Source organism: Heloderma suspectum, chromosome 17, assembly GCF_057233095.1.
Source record: "Heloderma suspectum isolate Gila_16-S chromosome 17, 16-S_ref, whole genome shotgun sequence".
Lineage (NCBI taxonomy): Eukaryota > Metazoa > Chordata > Lepidosauria > Squamata > Helodermatidae > Heloderma > Heloderma suspectum.
In genome coordinates, this window is record NC_139474.1 from 6326762 (window position 1) to 6342730 (window position 15969).

Sequence of the window (15969 nt, forward strand, 5' to 3'; positions counted from 1 at the left end):
CCTGTTCCTCAGACCTCTGCTATTGCTAGTCCACTCAAGTTGCAAAGCTCAGCACTGTGTGGGGAGGAGAGCAGCCAGCTGTGGTGCTTTGGAAAAGAGCCCATCTCAAGGAAACAGGCCGCTGGCAAGAAACATCCCCAAACGAAAAACAGGGATGTCCCACTGCTTATTTATAGCATCATGTTACTAAAAGAAGAACAGCGAAACACAGTGGATTCATTTCCTTTCTCCCTGCCCCTTCATCCTTGTTTTTCAAATCCTTCCTCTTTCCTTCCTCTCTTCCCTTTCTCTTTTTTCCTTTCCCCATCATCCTATACAGCAGAGGTGGGCAACCTTAGGCCCAGAAGACAAATCTGGCTGGCCATGAGTCCCAGTCCTAACCTCTGGGGTTCCCAAGGTGGTAACCCTTCTTCCCCCAGCCTCACCCCTTTTCTCCCAGTCACCAATTGTTTGGAGGTTTCCCAGCCTTTGTGCAGTTTCCTCCCCATCCTAAAGGGATGAAATGCCTCTCCTGAGGCTTCATTCCCGGCAGTAAGAGCTTGAAGCTATGATAGGCTGGTATTTTTTGGTATTTTGGCTCCATCCCCTTTGGCCATGGGTCCACTTCCCTTTGCGAGTGGCTTTGGGCAAGTGGGCAAAATGGTCCGTCAAGCCCCTGGAATTCTCTTTGCAATAGCAGGGAGACAGGTGCCTTGATGCCCACCGACATGAAAGAGACCTCCCTCCTCTGTGGCTTGTCCCCAGCATCTTCTACTCCAAGGGTCCACTTAACTCTCAGGTCCCTCAATGGCCAGATCCTTCTCCACGAATTGGTCCAGTCTGAGAGTTCTCATGCTTAGCAAAATACTGCATTGGCAGAACACCTGCTTTGCATGCAGGAGGTCCCAGGTTCGATCCCCTGCCTCTCCAGGTAGGGCTTAAAAAGCTCCTGCCTGAAACCCCGGAGAGCCGCTGCTGCCAGTCAGTATCAACAATACTGGGCTAGGCGGACCAAGGGTCTGAATCAGTATACAGCTGTTTCCTTTGTTTCTATTAAATCAGGCCTTTATTCAGAACCATGCGGACTGGGAACTTTCTTTTTAGGTGAAGGATTGTAGCTCAGTGATAAGAGCACCTGCTTTGCATGCCGAAGGTCCCGGGTTCGATCCCCAGCCTCTCCAGTAGGGCTGGAAAAACTCCTGCCTGAAACTCTGGAGAGCTGCTGCTGCCAGTCCGTGTCAACAATACTGGGCTAGGTGGACCAAAGGTCTGACTCAGTGGAAGGTGGCTTCCTATGTGGTGTAGTGGTGAGAGTGCTGGACTGGGAGCTGGGAGATCCAGGTTCCAGTCCCCACTCAGCCATGGAAGCTCCCTGGGTGACTTTGGGCCAGTCATAGACTCTCAGCTCAACCCACCTCACAGGGCTGGTGTTGTGAGGATAAAATGGAGAGGAGGAGGAGGAGAATGTAAGCCGCCTTGGGTTCCTTGCAAGAGGAAAAAAGGCGGGATATAAATGCAATAAACAAATAAAATCAGGCCTTTATTCAGAACCGTGAGGACGGGGAACTTTCTTTGCAGGTGAACGACCATAGCTCAGTGATAAGAGCACTTGCTTTGCATGCAGGAGGTCCCAAGTTTGATCCCTGGCATCTGAAACACTGGAGAGCCGCTGCTGCCAGCCCTTCTTGGCAATCCTGGGCCAGATGGACCAAGGGTCTGATCCGGTACAGCTTCCTGTGTAAACGGAAGGGGGGGTGTATGTGTGCACCCCAGAACTGATACCGCAAAAGGGTTTGGTGAGCATTTACAATTTACAGCGATGGCAACACCCTGTACAAACAAGGGCTAACAAATAAACACATCAGAAACATGAGGCAGCTGCTTGAAACCTGTACTGCTGGGTGATCTTTAGTAGTAGCTGTTCTTTCATGGACAATTGCCTTTTTGTCAATGAGCCTCACAGAAGGGGAAAACCGTACTGCAGGGGTTCTGCATCTCTGGCCAGGAGCTGAAATCTGTCCCTCCTAGGTTTTCCAGATGGCCACGTCCCCTTTCCCTCACCCACCAAGCGTTGAGTGGTTTCCTGGCTCTCCCCGCCCTGTTTCTCCCATTCTAAAAGGTTAAAATGCCTCTCCTAAGGACAAGCTACTGGGAATAAGAGCTTTAAGCTACAATTTGCTAGTATAAACTTTTGTATCTTTGACCCCTCCTCTTTTCCCTCTGGAAAAGGTTCCCCCGGGACCTTCTCTGAAACGTAATTTAGCCCGTGGTCTGAAAGTGGTTCCTTAGCCCTGACTTACTGGGATTCTCCCACTAAAGCCAGTACTCTGCACATCCCTCTGGTTGACGTCTTGCCCTAAAAGGCCATCAGAGAAATCCAAGCCGTCATGGAGACACAGTCGCTTTGTACAGCAGCCTTCCCCAACCTGGTCCCGCCCAGATGTACTGGACGATGGCTGGGAATGATGGAAGCTGCAGTCCAAGAGATCTGCTTGCGGGAGGCTGACGTACAGTTGTCCGCTCAGGATCATTATCCCAGGTCAATAGTTCTTATCTTTACAGCCAAAGGATGTCAATATCAGGTTTGCTGACTTTCCCAGGTCATTCCCAGGTCACTGTGTCTCTCTAAGGAACTCTGCCCTCCAACCAGCTCTGCAATCAGGGAGACATATTCTGCTACTATTGATCACTTATCCTGAGAGGGGTTTGTGATCTTGGAAGGGCTTGTGGAATCTCTTGCAGATCACTTCAGGTTCTGATTTTACACACACACACACACACACACACACACCTTGAACATGTATATCCATCAGAGCTCAAATGAACTTTTCCAGGAGTTGTTATATCAGGGTAACTCGATTGCATAAACAGGCTGTCTGCATTGCAGAAAGCTATAATTGCGTAACAGTGTCAAATCCTGCTTCATGACTGGAGCTATTTCAGCACTGCCTCCCCCCTCACCTGTGCGTTTTTTTAAATACAAAGCACTAAATCCAAGAAGATTAAGAGAAAGCAAGCAAACAGGCACAGTATCCCTTGGGACATAGTCCAGCAGGTTTTCTTCTTTGCAGCTTCAGTGCCCATCCCAAAGAAGTACAACCTGGAAGGGCCATCCCTCAGCAGCTCCCAAACTGGTGCAGACTGCCGAGAGTTATTTGCCTCCCACCATCTCAGCTTTCTTCCCTTATATGGAGTGAGAGATTATGCAAAAGCAAGCTACCTAATTTAGGTTACCTCTGCGAAGAAAACCCCCACCCCACCCCAGAATGGGAGACAGAGAACTGTCATTTTTCCTTCAGTTGCTCAGGCAACCATGAAGCCAAAAAAAGGGCATCCCTCCCCCACCCCAAAGCCTATTTTTGGCCTTCAACATAGGCAAGTGTTATTTATGGCCTGACTTAATTATTTATTTTTTGAGGAAGTTAAAAAAAGAAAAGAAGAACTCACCCAGTACTGTTTGCTCTATGGGAGAGAAGTCAGAATTCCTGGAGAGAAATCCTATATAAAGGTGTGCTTAGCACAAGTTTTTCTTTACTAAAAAGAAGGGGGAGAGAGAGAAAAAAAGCATCAGTCAAAATATGTTACGAAAAGGAAGGGGTGGGGGAAAGAAAAGTAAGTAAGAAAAAAGAAAACAGCTTGGAATGTTCTTTTGTTGTTGCAAATCAATGTTTGTATTTTTATGAGACCACATAAGGAACATTTTCTTAAAGCCACTAAAATAAGACTACACTCAGAGAAATAAACACAAAGATATAGAGATGAAAGAGAGCCAGGCTTAAAGCACAATACAAACACACCTTTTTGAAATGGCAGTTCAGAGCTGCTTTTCATACAATTCGGGTGTAACGCCTTGATTTTCACATCGCCTTTTCTCCTTGGTTTTCTGTTTTTAGTGCAGCAGTGAAGAGATTTGACAGGTACATATTCTGTGTGTGTGTGTGTGTGTGTAAAAGAGAGTGGGGGGAAGGGTCAGGAAAAAGGGGAGGGAGGGAGGGAGGGAGGGAGGGAGGGAGGGAGGGAGGAAGGAAGGAAGGAAGGAAGGAAGGAAGGAAGGGAGGAAAAGAAAATGTGTGTAGAAAAGATTCACTATACCAGGTGTACAGTTTTGTGAAGGAGAAAAAGAAAGAAGGAAAGGAAGGAAGGAAGGAAGGAAGGAAGGAAGGAAGGAAGGAAGGAAGGAAGGAAACATTAAAAAGCAAAAATGGATAGGTACATGAGGAGCTGAGAGTCAGCAAGCCCTTTTTGTGAGAAGGAAGGGATGAGAGAAAAGAGAAACTCCAGTGCTAGACTGAATATCTAAGTCTGGGAGGGAAAGAGGGAGGGAAGAGTCGGACTCAGACTATACCAAGATGTGTTTCCAACAGTCAAGTCTCTTCTGTCTGCTTCATCTCCTAATTCGGTGCAGTGTTTCTTTGGCAGCCTCCTCCGCTCCCCCCCCCTTTCCTCACCACGTCATTCAGGAGCCAGTGACGTAGGGTTCCCCCAAGCCCAAGGAAGGGAGGGGGAAGAGAGCTCTGCAGCCATGTCCCTCCATTGATCTGAAGAAATCTTCCCGCCCCACTTTCCTTAACATGGAAGTGCCCACACTCCCAGCAGCCTATAAAAGATGGAAAGCAGGCAGGGGCTCTCAAACAGATCCACAGGCAGACTTCAGAGAGACAGAGAGAGAGCAGAGACGGAGGAGCGCTAGCCTCACGGATCTTCGCGAGCCGAGATGTACCGGTCCACGAAGGGAGCCTCCAAGGCACGGCGGGACCAAATCAATGCGGAGATCAGGAACCTGAAAGACTTGTTGCCCATCGCAGAGGGGGATAAACTCCGGCTGTCGTACCTCCACATCATGTCGCTGGCGTGCATCTACACTCGGAAATCCATCTTCTTCTCCAAAGGTAGTTATCGGAAGAGTTCGGGGGCAGGGAGGGAAGGCAGGAGGCACCAGGATGTGTGTGTGTGTTGGGGGGGACGACCCTAAAGTTGGGAGAGGGATTTGCCCTCCGAAAGGGTCACTCCATGTTTGGGTTGGTGGAACTCAACAGGTGCTGAAACTCCAATGGAGGCTTATTAGATGACAAGCGAGGGGAAGCTGTCCATGGTTCTGAAACAGCCTCGCAGCCCTTTATGGAGGGAGGACGGCAAGCGTTGCTGTCCCTGGTGCTGAAGCGACTGTGTGTTGTATTGGATGTGAAGAGGGAGCTTTTTAAAAACGGCTAATTTCTACCCCCCCCTTCCACCCCTTCCTCAACAGGTGCAGCTCTGGAAGGCTTGGAGAGCTTGCTTTCTTCCCAGGACTTGGAAGATTTCATGCAGACGCTTCCAGGCTTCCTTCTAGCCTTCACCGGAGAAGGCAAACTCATCTATGTGTCGGAGAATGTTGCTGAACACCTGGGGCACTCCATGGTATGTATTTCACAGGCTTGGGAGGAGAGGGAGAGAGAAAGAGATGTGTTTACTATAAAATGGGGAAATAGAATAACCCTTTGGGCAAGTACTTAGTTGAACAATAACTGTATGTTTGTGTATGTGTGTGTGTGTGTGTGTGTGTATCCATTGTTTCAGACTCCAATGCTCATTAAATTAATCCTATGATCCTCATAATACAAACAATTCATCTACAGCCTTGAGTCATCTTCCTGGATGTGCTAATATCAGTTATTTATCTGCCCAGGAATGTTGGTTGGAGTTTAGGCCCTTTTTGGGATGCTAGCAATTCTGATATTAGGGGTGCTTAAGATTGGAGCTACTTTGTCAACCTCACCTGGAATCCCTCTCTTTTATCTCACAGGTGGATCTGGTCGCCCAAGGAGACAGCATCTATGATATTATTGATGCGGCAGACCACTTTGTGATGAGGAACCAGCTGGCACTGCCTTCCCCGACAGATACCGGTAGGTGTTGCTTTCTAAAATTGGGTCTTGCTCTGTGACATTTAAGGGGGGGGGTGAGGAAATGTAGCTGTAGAAGGACTCTAAACTAGGGAGGTGGCTGATGAAAAGTTGACCAGCATGTGTTAGAAAGAGAATGATGCTGAGCAAGGCTTAATTCAAGCAAAGGATCATAATGGCTCAGCTCCAGAAACATGTTTTAAGGCCTTGGGCCCAGCACTGGGACATGGTAATAACAGAAATGAGAGGGCCTTTGAGTATGTACAGACTGCCTTCCCCACACCATGGAGCAACCAAAGCCAGCCTCTTGGGGGTTTAGAGGAAAGGGCTTTTTCCCTGGTTTGAGGAAGGTTCAGACCCTGGTGCTTTTTTTTTTAGAAACCAAATACTGAAGCCTAGAAACGTATGCCATGTAAAAATGACGGTAGCTTGCCTAGGAGAATAGAATTATTTCATGCTTTCTGCTAGTGATGGCTCAGTGGTGTGAATATATAACAGCTGATTTCTGATCTCTCAATGTCCTTCTTTTTTTTACAACTTCAGACCGACTCTTCCGCTGCCATTTCAACACTTCCAAGACAATCCGGCGGCAAAGTGCGGGGAACAAGCTGGTCCTTATCCGAGGGAGATTCCACCAACCTCCGCCTGGCTCTTACTGGTCCACCAATCCAGTCTTCACTGCCTTCTGCACCCCTCTGGACCCCAAACCCAGAATCAGCCTGAACTCTTTCTTCTTATCTTCTTTTGAGAGTCGCCACACAAAAGACCTGGCCATTGTGGATATCTCTGAGAGGTGAGGAGGTGTGCTGGGAATGTGGAGTGTTAGGAGCTTGCAGGGAATACGAATATGGAAGAGTTGGAGGAGGGTCTTGGAACAAATACAGAGAGTCAGGCCACTGATTTGGCCTAATAGCAGGAGCAGTCTGTCCCTAGCAAATGGAGAATCTGTTAGTTGGCCAGCCTAACCCATGTGGCTTCAAAGCACTGATCCCTCTCTCCCTTTGCAACTTTTTGTAGCGTGATTTTCCATTTGGGTTTTGAGAAAAGTGAACTCTTCTGCAAGTCGTGGTACAGTCTCATCCACCCGGAAGATCTCAGCCATGCGTCAGCCCAGCATTATAGGCTGTGTGAGTATCTTATAAGCTGTTTGATTGCCCAATCCCACCATCGCCTTTCCTGTGCCTAGAAAAAAAAAGACCAGATATTGCAGAGCTTCTTCTTTTGATGGGCTCAGTCGTCTAATCTTTTCTGCTGTGTTTCTTTCTCCAGTGGGTGACACGAGTGAAACTCGGGCTGAAATGGTCATCCGACTCCAAACCAAAGATGGCATGAACTGGATATGGATATATTCGCTGCTCCACCTGGAGAACGTTGACGTTCCCATCACTTGCCACAACTATATCATCAGGTAGATATGAAGAAACTTGTCTCTGACTCTCTCTGAAGGACTTATTCCTTCTTAATAAGTTTACCGTAGATAGAACTGTCAAGGTTTGCCTCCATTGCTTTCATTAGAGTCCTGCCTTCAGGGTTGTTCAGTTGCCAGCTAAGAGGCCAGTTTGTCCTTGAAGCGAGGTGGAGGGAATTTATTTGTTTATTCGAAGTCTTTTTATGCTGCTCCTCAGCTAAAAAAGGCTCCCAGAGCTGCCTAGGTATAATCAGTTCAACAAGACAGCCCCTGCCCCACAGGCTCACAATCTAAAAAGACACGACACACAAGGAAAAAGGGGTGGGGAGGGAAGAGGGAAAAAAATGAGGTAGTTTTTCAGCAAAGCTGGTGGAATGCTTCCCCCTCTCCTCTCCCCCAGTACACCTGCTCCTGGTGATAGTTGAGAGGGCAGTGTGGGAATGTGGCTAGGTATGTTGAAAGCTGGGGATCAGGAAGGCCCCGACTGTGCAAGATTTATTCATCACCACTACATTAGGTATGTTAAAGACATAACAACTAGCGCAGGAGTGGGCAACTTGCAGCCATCCAGATTTTTGGGCCTACAACTCCCCTCAGCCTTAGCCAGCATAGCCAATGGTGAAGGATGATGGGAATTTTAGGCCCAAACATCTGAAGGTTGCCACAGGCTCCCCGCTCCTGATCTGTTTCCCATAGGCAGCTGGTTGGCCACTGTGTAAACAAAATGCTGGACTAGATGGACCCTTGGTCTGATCCAGCAGGACTGCTATCACAGTTCAAGGAGTTTACAGTCCAGCGTTTTACAATTAAAGAAGGGGAGGCCGAGCTATGGAGGGATGGTCTTTCTTTGCATTTCTGCTTCATTGAGGCTTGGACAGTCATTTCACTTCCCCTCCTTTAACTCTTCACAGTGATTCGGAAGCCTGGTGTCTCAAGCAGCAGCTGTCGGCAGAAGAAACCCAGGTGGCTTACGCCCTCGGAAGTACGCCTGCTTTCCTGGAAGGCCTGCTGTCTCCAGGGCAGCTGTCCAGCCCTGACCAAGTCTTCACGCCTGTGGCTGGCACCCCGACCGGCACCATCGTCACGCCGTCGTTCGATTTCAGCGGTGTGGAATGCCCCACGGTGTTCACGGAGACCTCTGCTGCTGGTCTGGCCCGGGAGGCAACAGAGCCTGGGAATATCTCCTCTGCAGAGGAAGCCACTCCGGGCTCCACGCTCAGCCTTCTCGGCAAAGGCCCGGCGTTCAGTTACATGATCTTCCCGACGGGCTACGAACAGACTTTAAGGAGGGACAACCTTAGCGGCTCCTCCTCCAAAGACTTTTCCTGCACCCCTCCCTATACTCCCCATCAGGCTTCTGCCTTCCTGTTTGGTGCCCAGGAGCCGTATGCTCCCAGCTCTGCCCCCTCTGCCCTGACCACCACACCGCCCCTGACAGCCACCCCGACCGCCGGCCCGACCGCCAGCGTCCCCCCCTCCACAACCACCACTGTCACCACCACCTCCGAGCTGTTCTACTCCCAAGAACAATGCAGTGCTCTCTATGAGAAGTTACCCCCTACCCCGGACAGCCCCAGTAGTGGGGACTGTACCGTGATGACCCTTCCGGAGATCCGGGGGCCCCTCTATATAGATGTGCCCATGGTGCCCGAGGGGATCCTGACTCCGGAGGCCTCGCCCATCAAGCAAACCTTCTTCAGATATTCTGAAAAAGAGAAGTGCGAGATCGAACTGCTGGCCCAGCAAATCAGCAGCCTGGCCGAGGCCTTCAGCTCTGTGGCTTCCAGGGAGCTTGGCCAGGTGGCCCTCGACAGTTCTGCTCCGGGCATCATGCCCGGACCGTGTCTGGACATCCAGCCTCCCAAGGACTGGAGGAGTGCCGACTTCTCCTTGCTGGCCTGCCCGGAGGACGATCTCCTAGGAGAGGCTGCGCTCGAGACCCTTCTCCAAGACCTGTCCGCTTCTCTGTTCGAGAAAGGTGGCCCAGGTGTGAGGGGCCCTCACCACCAGTTCTGCGGTGGGAATGTCAGTAGTCCAATCGGCTTGGACACCGAAGAGAGGAGCCAAGAGGCCTTGGCTCCCTCGCCCAGTATGGAGCTGCCTCCAGACGAGCGATGCTTTTTGGAAGAACTGACCTCCTACGAAACAGCCTTTGAGACACGTGCCTCAAACTCTCCCTGTGACGGGTTAGATGAGTTGTATCAACTCCAGAGCCACATGCAAGAAGGCTTCCATGAAGGTAAGCAGGGGTGATCAGGCCTGACGTGGCCAGCGGGGAAAAGGGATGCTGTGGTTTAGCAAAGGGTCGTCAGCCAGTGGTGTGTAGAAGGTCCCGGGTTTGATCCCTGGCATCTCCAAGTAGGGCTTGGGGAGGGGGGGATCCCCCTGAAAGCTGCTCTCAGTCAAAGTAGAAAATACAGAGCTAGATGGATTCTCCCCAAATACCGATTGTTTGGTAGTTCCCAGCTTTTGTGCAACGTCCTCTGCATTTCTAAAAGGTTGTGATGCCTCTCCTAAAGCTTAGTTCCTGGCAGGAAGAGGTTTAAGCTACAATTGGCTGGTATTTTTGGCCCCTCCCCTTTTGCCTCCATCCCCACCCACCACTGGAATGTGGCCCCCGAGAGCTTGGCATTCGGCCCTCGGCTGAAAGACTTTCAACACCCCTTCCGTAGATATTTTGGTCTCCTGCAACCATGCTGTACCATTTTGTTTGGGCGTAAAATCCCAGACCCCATTCCTCTTTCGAAAATAAGTTTCTAGCCCATATGGCTGCGAAGGTGAATCTGAAAACGTGCAGTCAGGTTAATCGCGGGAGAAGGCTTGCTGTCCGCTAACCCCCTCGCTCTTGGCTTTGTGTCTCTTCCTACAGATGGAAGCGAAAGTGACCCTTCGTTTTGAAATAAGTCTGTGACTTACTTCTCCGAGTATGGCATATTGTCATATCCCAAGGACCTTCTTCCACTGAACCCCCTGGGAAACGCTGTCAGGATGAAGCGAAAGGATGTCATGCCAATCATCCCGGGAACGGGGTTTTTTGGGGGGAGAAAGACTTTTTGTTGTTGGTTTTTTTAACACAAAATAACAAAAGCGAGTATATATATATATATATATATATATATATCTTGATTCTGAGACATCGAAGCTAGGCTAGCTGATCCGAGCTAAGGGAAGGACCGTTGTAAGTGGACTTACACATGTTACTGTATTCACTCGTAGTGAGTAATCTCGTATGTAATTTACGAAGAAATCCGAGGCGGGGTCTTGCGCCAGGCTGCTCCCAACAGCCATTCAACACAGCGTTGGAGCGAAGCGACTGCGGAGCCAGCTGGCGCACGGTTTGGGGATTCCTCCTCTTCCAATCTGCCCCCCCAAGACAACAGAAAGTGTAGGTGGTACTAGAACCTACTATAGTATGGGCCTATGGCTGGTGCTGTGATATTTTATTTTATTTCCTTTTTTCCTGGCTGCTGTTCTCTTGTCAGTTGCATTTCTGTTCACAAAGAAGTCTTCAAATTCAGATTTCAGCCCATTTTGGAAGAGATTCTCCTCTTCCTCCTTCTCCCCCTTCTCCACCTCCTTATCCTTCTCCCCCTTTTCCTCCTGTTCCTCTTTTTGTTTCTTGGAACTCCTCTGGGAGATGTAGGCTGCAATTCTAAACCCACTTACAGGGGAGGAAGCCCCATTGAACCCAATGGGGCTTCCTCCCGGGTCGAGATGCATAGGATTGCGGCGTTCCCCATTTCTAGTTCTATGACCACCTGTGTTAACCACCCATCTGACCCACTTCCTTGCTTGGGGAAGGGCCAGGCCTGACAGAGAAGATCACCGGCATTTAAGTGTTGCAGACACAATGAGCGGCTAATCAAAGGACGGCTTTAAAACAAGCCCGAGAGCGGTGCTGGTGTGGCTGCAACTACAACGCCATGACTGCAACCAAGGAGGCGTCTGGGCTCCGTTCCTGAATTCCTCTCGGTACACCATAATCCAGCTTTCCTGAAACTGGTGCCCCCTAGATGTGTGGGACTACAACTCCCAGGATGTGATGGGAGTTATAGTCCAAAACATCTGGAGGGCACCAGAGTGGGGAAGGTTGAGCCAGAGTGTGAAGACAAACAGAATTCTTGCAGCCTGATGGGGGCAGGTTCACTCCAAAGGCGGCCTTTGAACGTTGCAGTTCCTTTTAATCCATGGACTGGCAATCTTGACCTTGTGATCTCTGTCAGTCCTAGCCTCCCCAAATGTGCCCCCGCCCCCTTTGGCTTTCAGCAAAATTCCTTTAAAAACAAATAATGTTTTGCTCATCAAATAATCTCATCTGTTCTGGTCAAACCAAAGCGTTGCCTGTTAACAGCAGGATCTGCCGTAGATAAGATTACAGCGTGCGCTACTTGGGAATTATTATGATTATGGCGATCATGATGATCGCCGTCAATAATTATTTAGAACCCCAAACTTCCCCCTAACCACCCTGCAATGGGGGAAGTGCTGTAGCTCAGTGGTAGAGCACTTGTTTTGCATGCAGGAGGTCCCAGGCGCAGTTAGAACTGGGAAAGGGCCCTGGCCTGAAACCGTGAGGAACTCCTGCTGCCACTCAGTGCAGACAACACTGAGGTACAAACATCTGACTTGGTAGAAGGCAATTTCCTATCTTCCAACAGCAGCTGTGTGGTAGTGGGGATATAGTGATCCAGATGATGGTACGGAACACAAATGTTTATAGGTATAAATATCGGTGGTTATCTAGATGAGTTATTTTTTTTAACCAACTCTTTTGTAAGAGAGCTTGTAGAATTCTCCAAAAGCCTGTCCCAGCCTTTGTTCTGAACAAAAATATATGGCTCTGGCCGTGGAGATCTGTGCTTTCCCCCTTCCTCTTTCTTTGTCCTTTTGAAATATGTGCCACCGTCCCACCCTCGGAGGTGGTGCGGTGGTCTCTCAGTGTAGAATTCTCTACGATCAAGTATTAGGATTGAATCCTCTGTACCTTTTTACAAATTCACACACTGCCGAAGTGTGGGATGCTGTAAAATATATATATATTAACGAACGATGTACATTTGTATAGATATATGTATAAAAAGGAAATAAGTCTGGGTTTGCTTTTTCATTTTAGAAAACAAACACAACTGCATCTTGACATGTATATTGGTGGAACTCTGTCATATATATATATATATATATATATATATATATATATGTATATGTATGTGTATGTATGTATGTATGTATGTTTGTGTGGTGCAAATTTTTGGCCCTATGTTGGGTCTTGATATGAAGACTTTGGAATAAAAGTAAAATATGAAACCATGAAAAAGTGTGAAGCATTTTTTAAATAAAAGCAATGGTGGTGAAAGCACAGCATTAAGCGGCATTATCTAATGTTCATCAGGCTGGGGAAATGAACAGAATTTTAAAACAAAATGACATTTCATGAAGCATTATGTTTGAGGGGAAGAACAGCCAAAAGTGTGTGTGTGTGGGTGTTTGTTTTATTTGTACCCCGTCTTTCTACCAGGAAATGGTAATCAAGGCAGCTAACAACATTAAGAGCCAACATTTAGAATTACAACATAATTAAAACAATCATCTTGAGTACTGTGTCCAGTTCTGGGCACCACACTTTAAGAAAGGTGCAGACAAACTGGAGAGGGTTCATGAAGGCCAACGGAGATGATCAGGGGCTGGAAACAACGCCCTGTGAGGAGAGACTGAAAGAACGGGGCCTGTTTAGCCTTGAGAAGAGAAGACTGAGGGGAGACAGGAGAGCGCTCTTCAAGGACTTGAAAGGCTGTCACAAGAGGAAGGCTGGGATCTCTTCTCCATCATCCCAGAGTGCAGGACATGGAATCATGGGCTCAAGTTACAGGAAGCCACATTCCAGCTGAACATCAGGAAAAACTTCCTGACCGTTAGAGCAGTATGACAATGGAACCAATGAGCCAGGGAGGTGGTGGGCTCTCCCACACTGGAGGCCTTCAAGATGAAGCTGGACAGCCACCTGTCAGGGAGGCTTTGACCTGGACTCCTGCATTGAGCAGGGGGGTGGACTCGATGGTCTTATAGGCCCCTTCCAACCCTGCGATTCTATGATTCTATGATAAAACAAATACTTTAGAAACACCATTAAAAACACAACAATAAAAGAATAAAAACAGCATCCAACCCAACAGGCCAGCTTACATGTGAAAGGCCTGCTTGAATAAAAACAGCTTTGCCTGCCAGCAGAAGGACAGAAGAGAGAGAGCCAACCTAGCTCCCTCAGCAGGGAGTTCCACAGCCTGCGAGTGGCCCCTGAGAAGGCCCTTTCTCGCAACCTCACCAAACATGCCTCTGATGACAGCGGGACCAAGACAAGTGCCACTGCCAAAGATCTTAAAACACAGGTGGGCTCGTATGGGAGAAGGCCTTCTTTCAGGTAGCCCGGTCCCAAGCCATATAGGGCTTTAGAGGTCAGAACCAGCACTTTGAATTGTGCTGAGAAACAGACAGCGAAGCTGTTGTAACAAGGGAGTCTCGTGCTCCTTGTAACCAGCTCCCATCCTGCTGCATTCTGGAGCAGCTGAAGACTGAGCACTTTTCAAAGGCAACAGCATGTAGATAAGTGTAGATAAGTTTGTGCTGGATGGAGGAAGGTTCTGACTTGGTATAAAATGGCTTATCCATATGTTTGTATTCTGAAGGCTTTCCAGGGAAAAGCTTACAATGATTTGTGTGTGTGTGCGTGTGTGTGTGTGGGGGGGGTTAGGTTAGGGGGGAAAATGGCAGCAAGGTGGTTTATAAAATTATCCATGATGTGTAGAAAGTGCACGGGGGATCATGTCTCTCTTTCTCTCATGAATGAAGGAATGAATTTATTATGGTCACAGACCAGCAAAGTCAATATAAAACTTATAAAGCACAGTTAAAACCAGTACAGTAACAAAGTACAATTTATGAGATCCCTTCTCTCAGGAAAATATTTTTTTTCCTAGTTTGCATTGAAATCATAAAAAACCTGGCAAGCCTTCCAGTAACACAAGAAGACACATCCCTTAAACTGACATCAATGTGCGGGAGCTACTTCCTGGGAAAGCTGTTACTAGTGGGGAAATGAGCTTATCTGTACAGATATGGAACTGCGGTGATTCTGCAATTTTAAAAATTATTATCTTTCGCACAGGGTAATGGAGAACAAGCTTTATTTGCAGCAGTTCTCAGATACTGTAGATCTAAGTCTATTAGTCTTTGAACAACAAGAAAAAAAGCATGAATGCAGTCCCCCCCACGTCCCCGCAAATTATGCAATTAGGTTTCCCGCATTTGGGGGAAATTGCAGGGGTCAGCACACCCGGAGTGCAATGGATGAACCTCACCCTGGGAAAACCACTTTCTTGATCATGGTGTCTCCCCTGCCAGGTAAGTACATATCCCTCTCTCATAACACTTGAAGCCAGAATTATCCAACGAAGCTGAATTCAGGAGATTCTTCACACTGATGGCCACCAACTTTGATGGCTTTAAAAGGGGATTCAGATAAATTCATGGAGGATAAAGCTAGCAAGGGCTATTAGTAGTGATGTTAGAGAAATCCGCGATGGAGTCAAATAAATTCAGATTTCTGTGACTCTGACCTGCAAATTCTGTAGCAGACCAGCTTTTTTACTTTCCGGAATTTCACGCAAATTTAGTAGTAGAAAAATACGTAATATAAAAAAGCTCTGGCTGAAAATGTGCATTATCTTCCTAGGCTAAAGCATGACAATGCACACTTTGGAGGGATTTGCGTGTGGAGGGATTTGCACATTTTCGCAAGTGCGAATTTGTTTGGGAAAGTGGGAAAAGTCCAATTCTGTCAATGAACGAACAAAAGCACCTGACAATCCCTGAAATGCAGACGGAACGGATTTTATAACATCCATGCAACCCTAGGTACTAGTCCTGATGGCTATAAGCTACCTCCAGTGTCAGAGACAGGATGCCTCTCAACAGAAGTTGGTTGGTGATGAAAGGGAGAAGATGCTGAATTGTTCTCATGTGCTGCTTGTGGGTTTCCTACTGGGGCATCCGGCTGGCCATTGTGGGAGCAGGATGCTGAATTTTAAAGGGTTTCGGCCAATGTCCATGACGAGAGATCTGGGAGCAAAATCTAGCATGGTCTTGCAAAATCCCCCCAATTCCATAACTCCTTGGTGCCCTCTGCTGGGTTAAGAAAGGTACACACTGAGAGAGCAATTGCCTCCCCTCGACTTCAATTTGGCGGGAATTAAAATGAAAGGACAGAAAAACTTCCCTTTCTCTCCCTCCCAGGGTTGTGGCGCGCCGACTGCAAGGTAAGAGGACCAGAGCATGGCGTGGCTGGTTAGGAATATTGTGTATTGCTTAGCAATTCTGGTGCTGGCTGAAAAATGAGGTGGTGAGGAGCAGAGGAACATGACTTAATTGCAACGTGTTTTGTAGTTCCCATGCAGTACTGCAAACTTCTGCAAAACCTGGGGCTTTCCAGATATGTTGGAGTACAACTTCCCATTTACCACCCCTTCTTTCTGTTGGGTCAAATTTATTTGCAGCATCTTCACCACACTCTTCAGCCAAAAAAGTCTCGCACAGCGCCTTACAAAGATTAATAAGGCAGTCCCTGTCGTCAGGTTTGCCATGTCAAAGACACAACACAAAAGGAAAATGGGTTGGGGGGGAGGAGGAAAAGAACAAAACCCAGGTACT

General features: G+C 48.1%; 1 protein-coding gene and 1 non-coding gene across 3 annotated transcripts; one reads left to right on the forward strand and one right to left on the reverse strand.

Moving 5' to 3' along the window:
- Positions 1–4004: 4004 nt before the first annotated feature.
- NPAS4 (neuronal PAS domain protein 4) lies at positions 4005–10411 on the forward strand. Of its 2 annotated transcripts, XM_084824735.1 has the most exons (9): positions 4005–4868; positions 5225–5376; positions 5762–5864; positions 6405–6654; positions 6879–6988; positions 7131–7269; positions 8181–8654; positions 8736–9508; positions 10139–10411. In XM_084824735.1, the coding sequence occupies exons 1-9, from the start codon at positions 4694–4696 to the stop codon at positions 10165–10167; spliced, it is 2205 nt and encodes a 734-aa protein (XP_084680861.1). In that variant the 5' UTR covers positions 4005–4693; the 3' UTR covers positions 10168–10411. The 2 variants fall into 2 exon arrangements, with proteins under 2 accessions (XP_084680861.1, XP_084680860.1); XM_084824734.1 differs by having other exon boundaries at positions 8181–9508.
- Positions 10412–14503: 4092 nt separating this feature from the next.
- LOC146334304 (U1 spliceosomal RNA) lies at positions 14504–14672 on the reverse strand. The gene has a single exon (XR_014786392.1). It is a non-coding gene; the product is annotated as a U1 spliceosomal RNA (small nuclear RNA).
- Positions 14673–15969: the final 1297 nt, after the last annotated feature.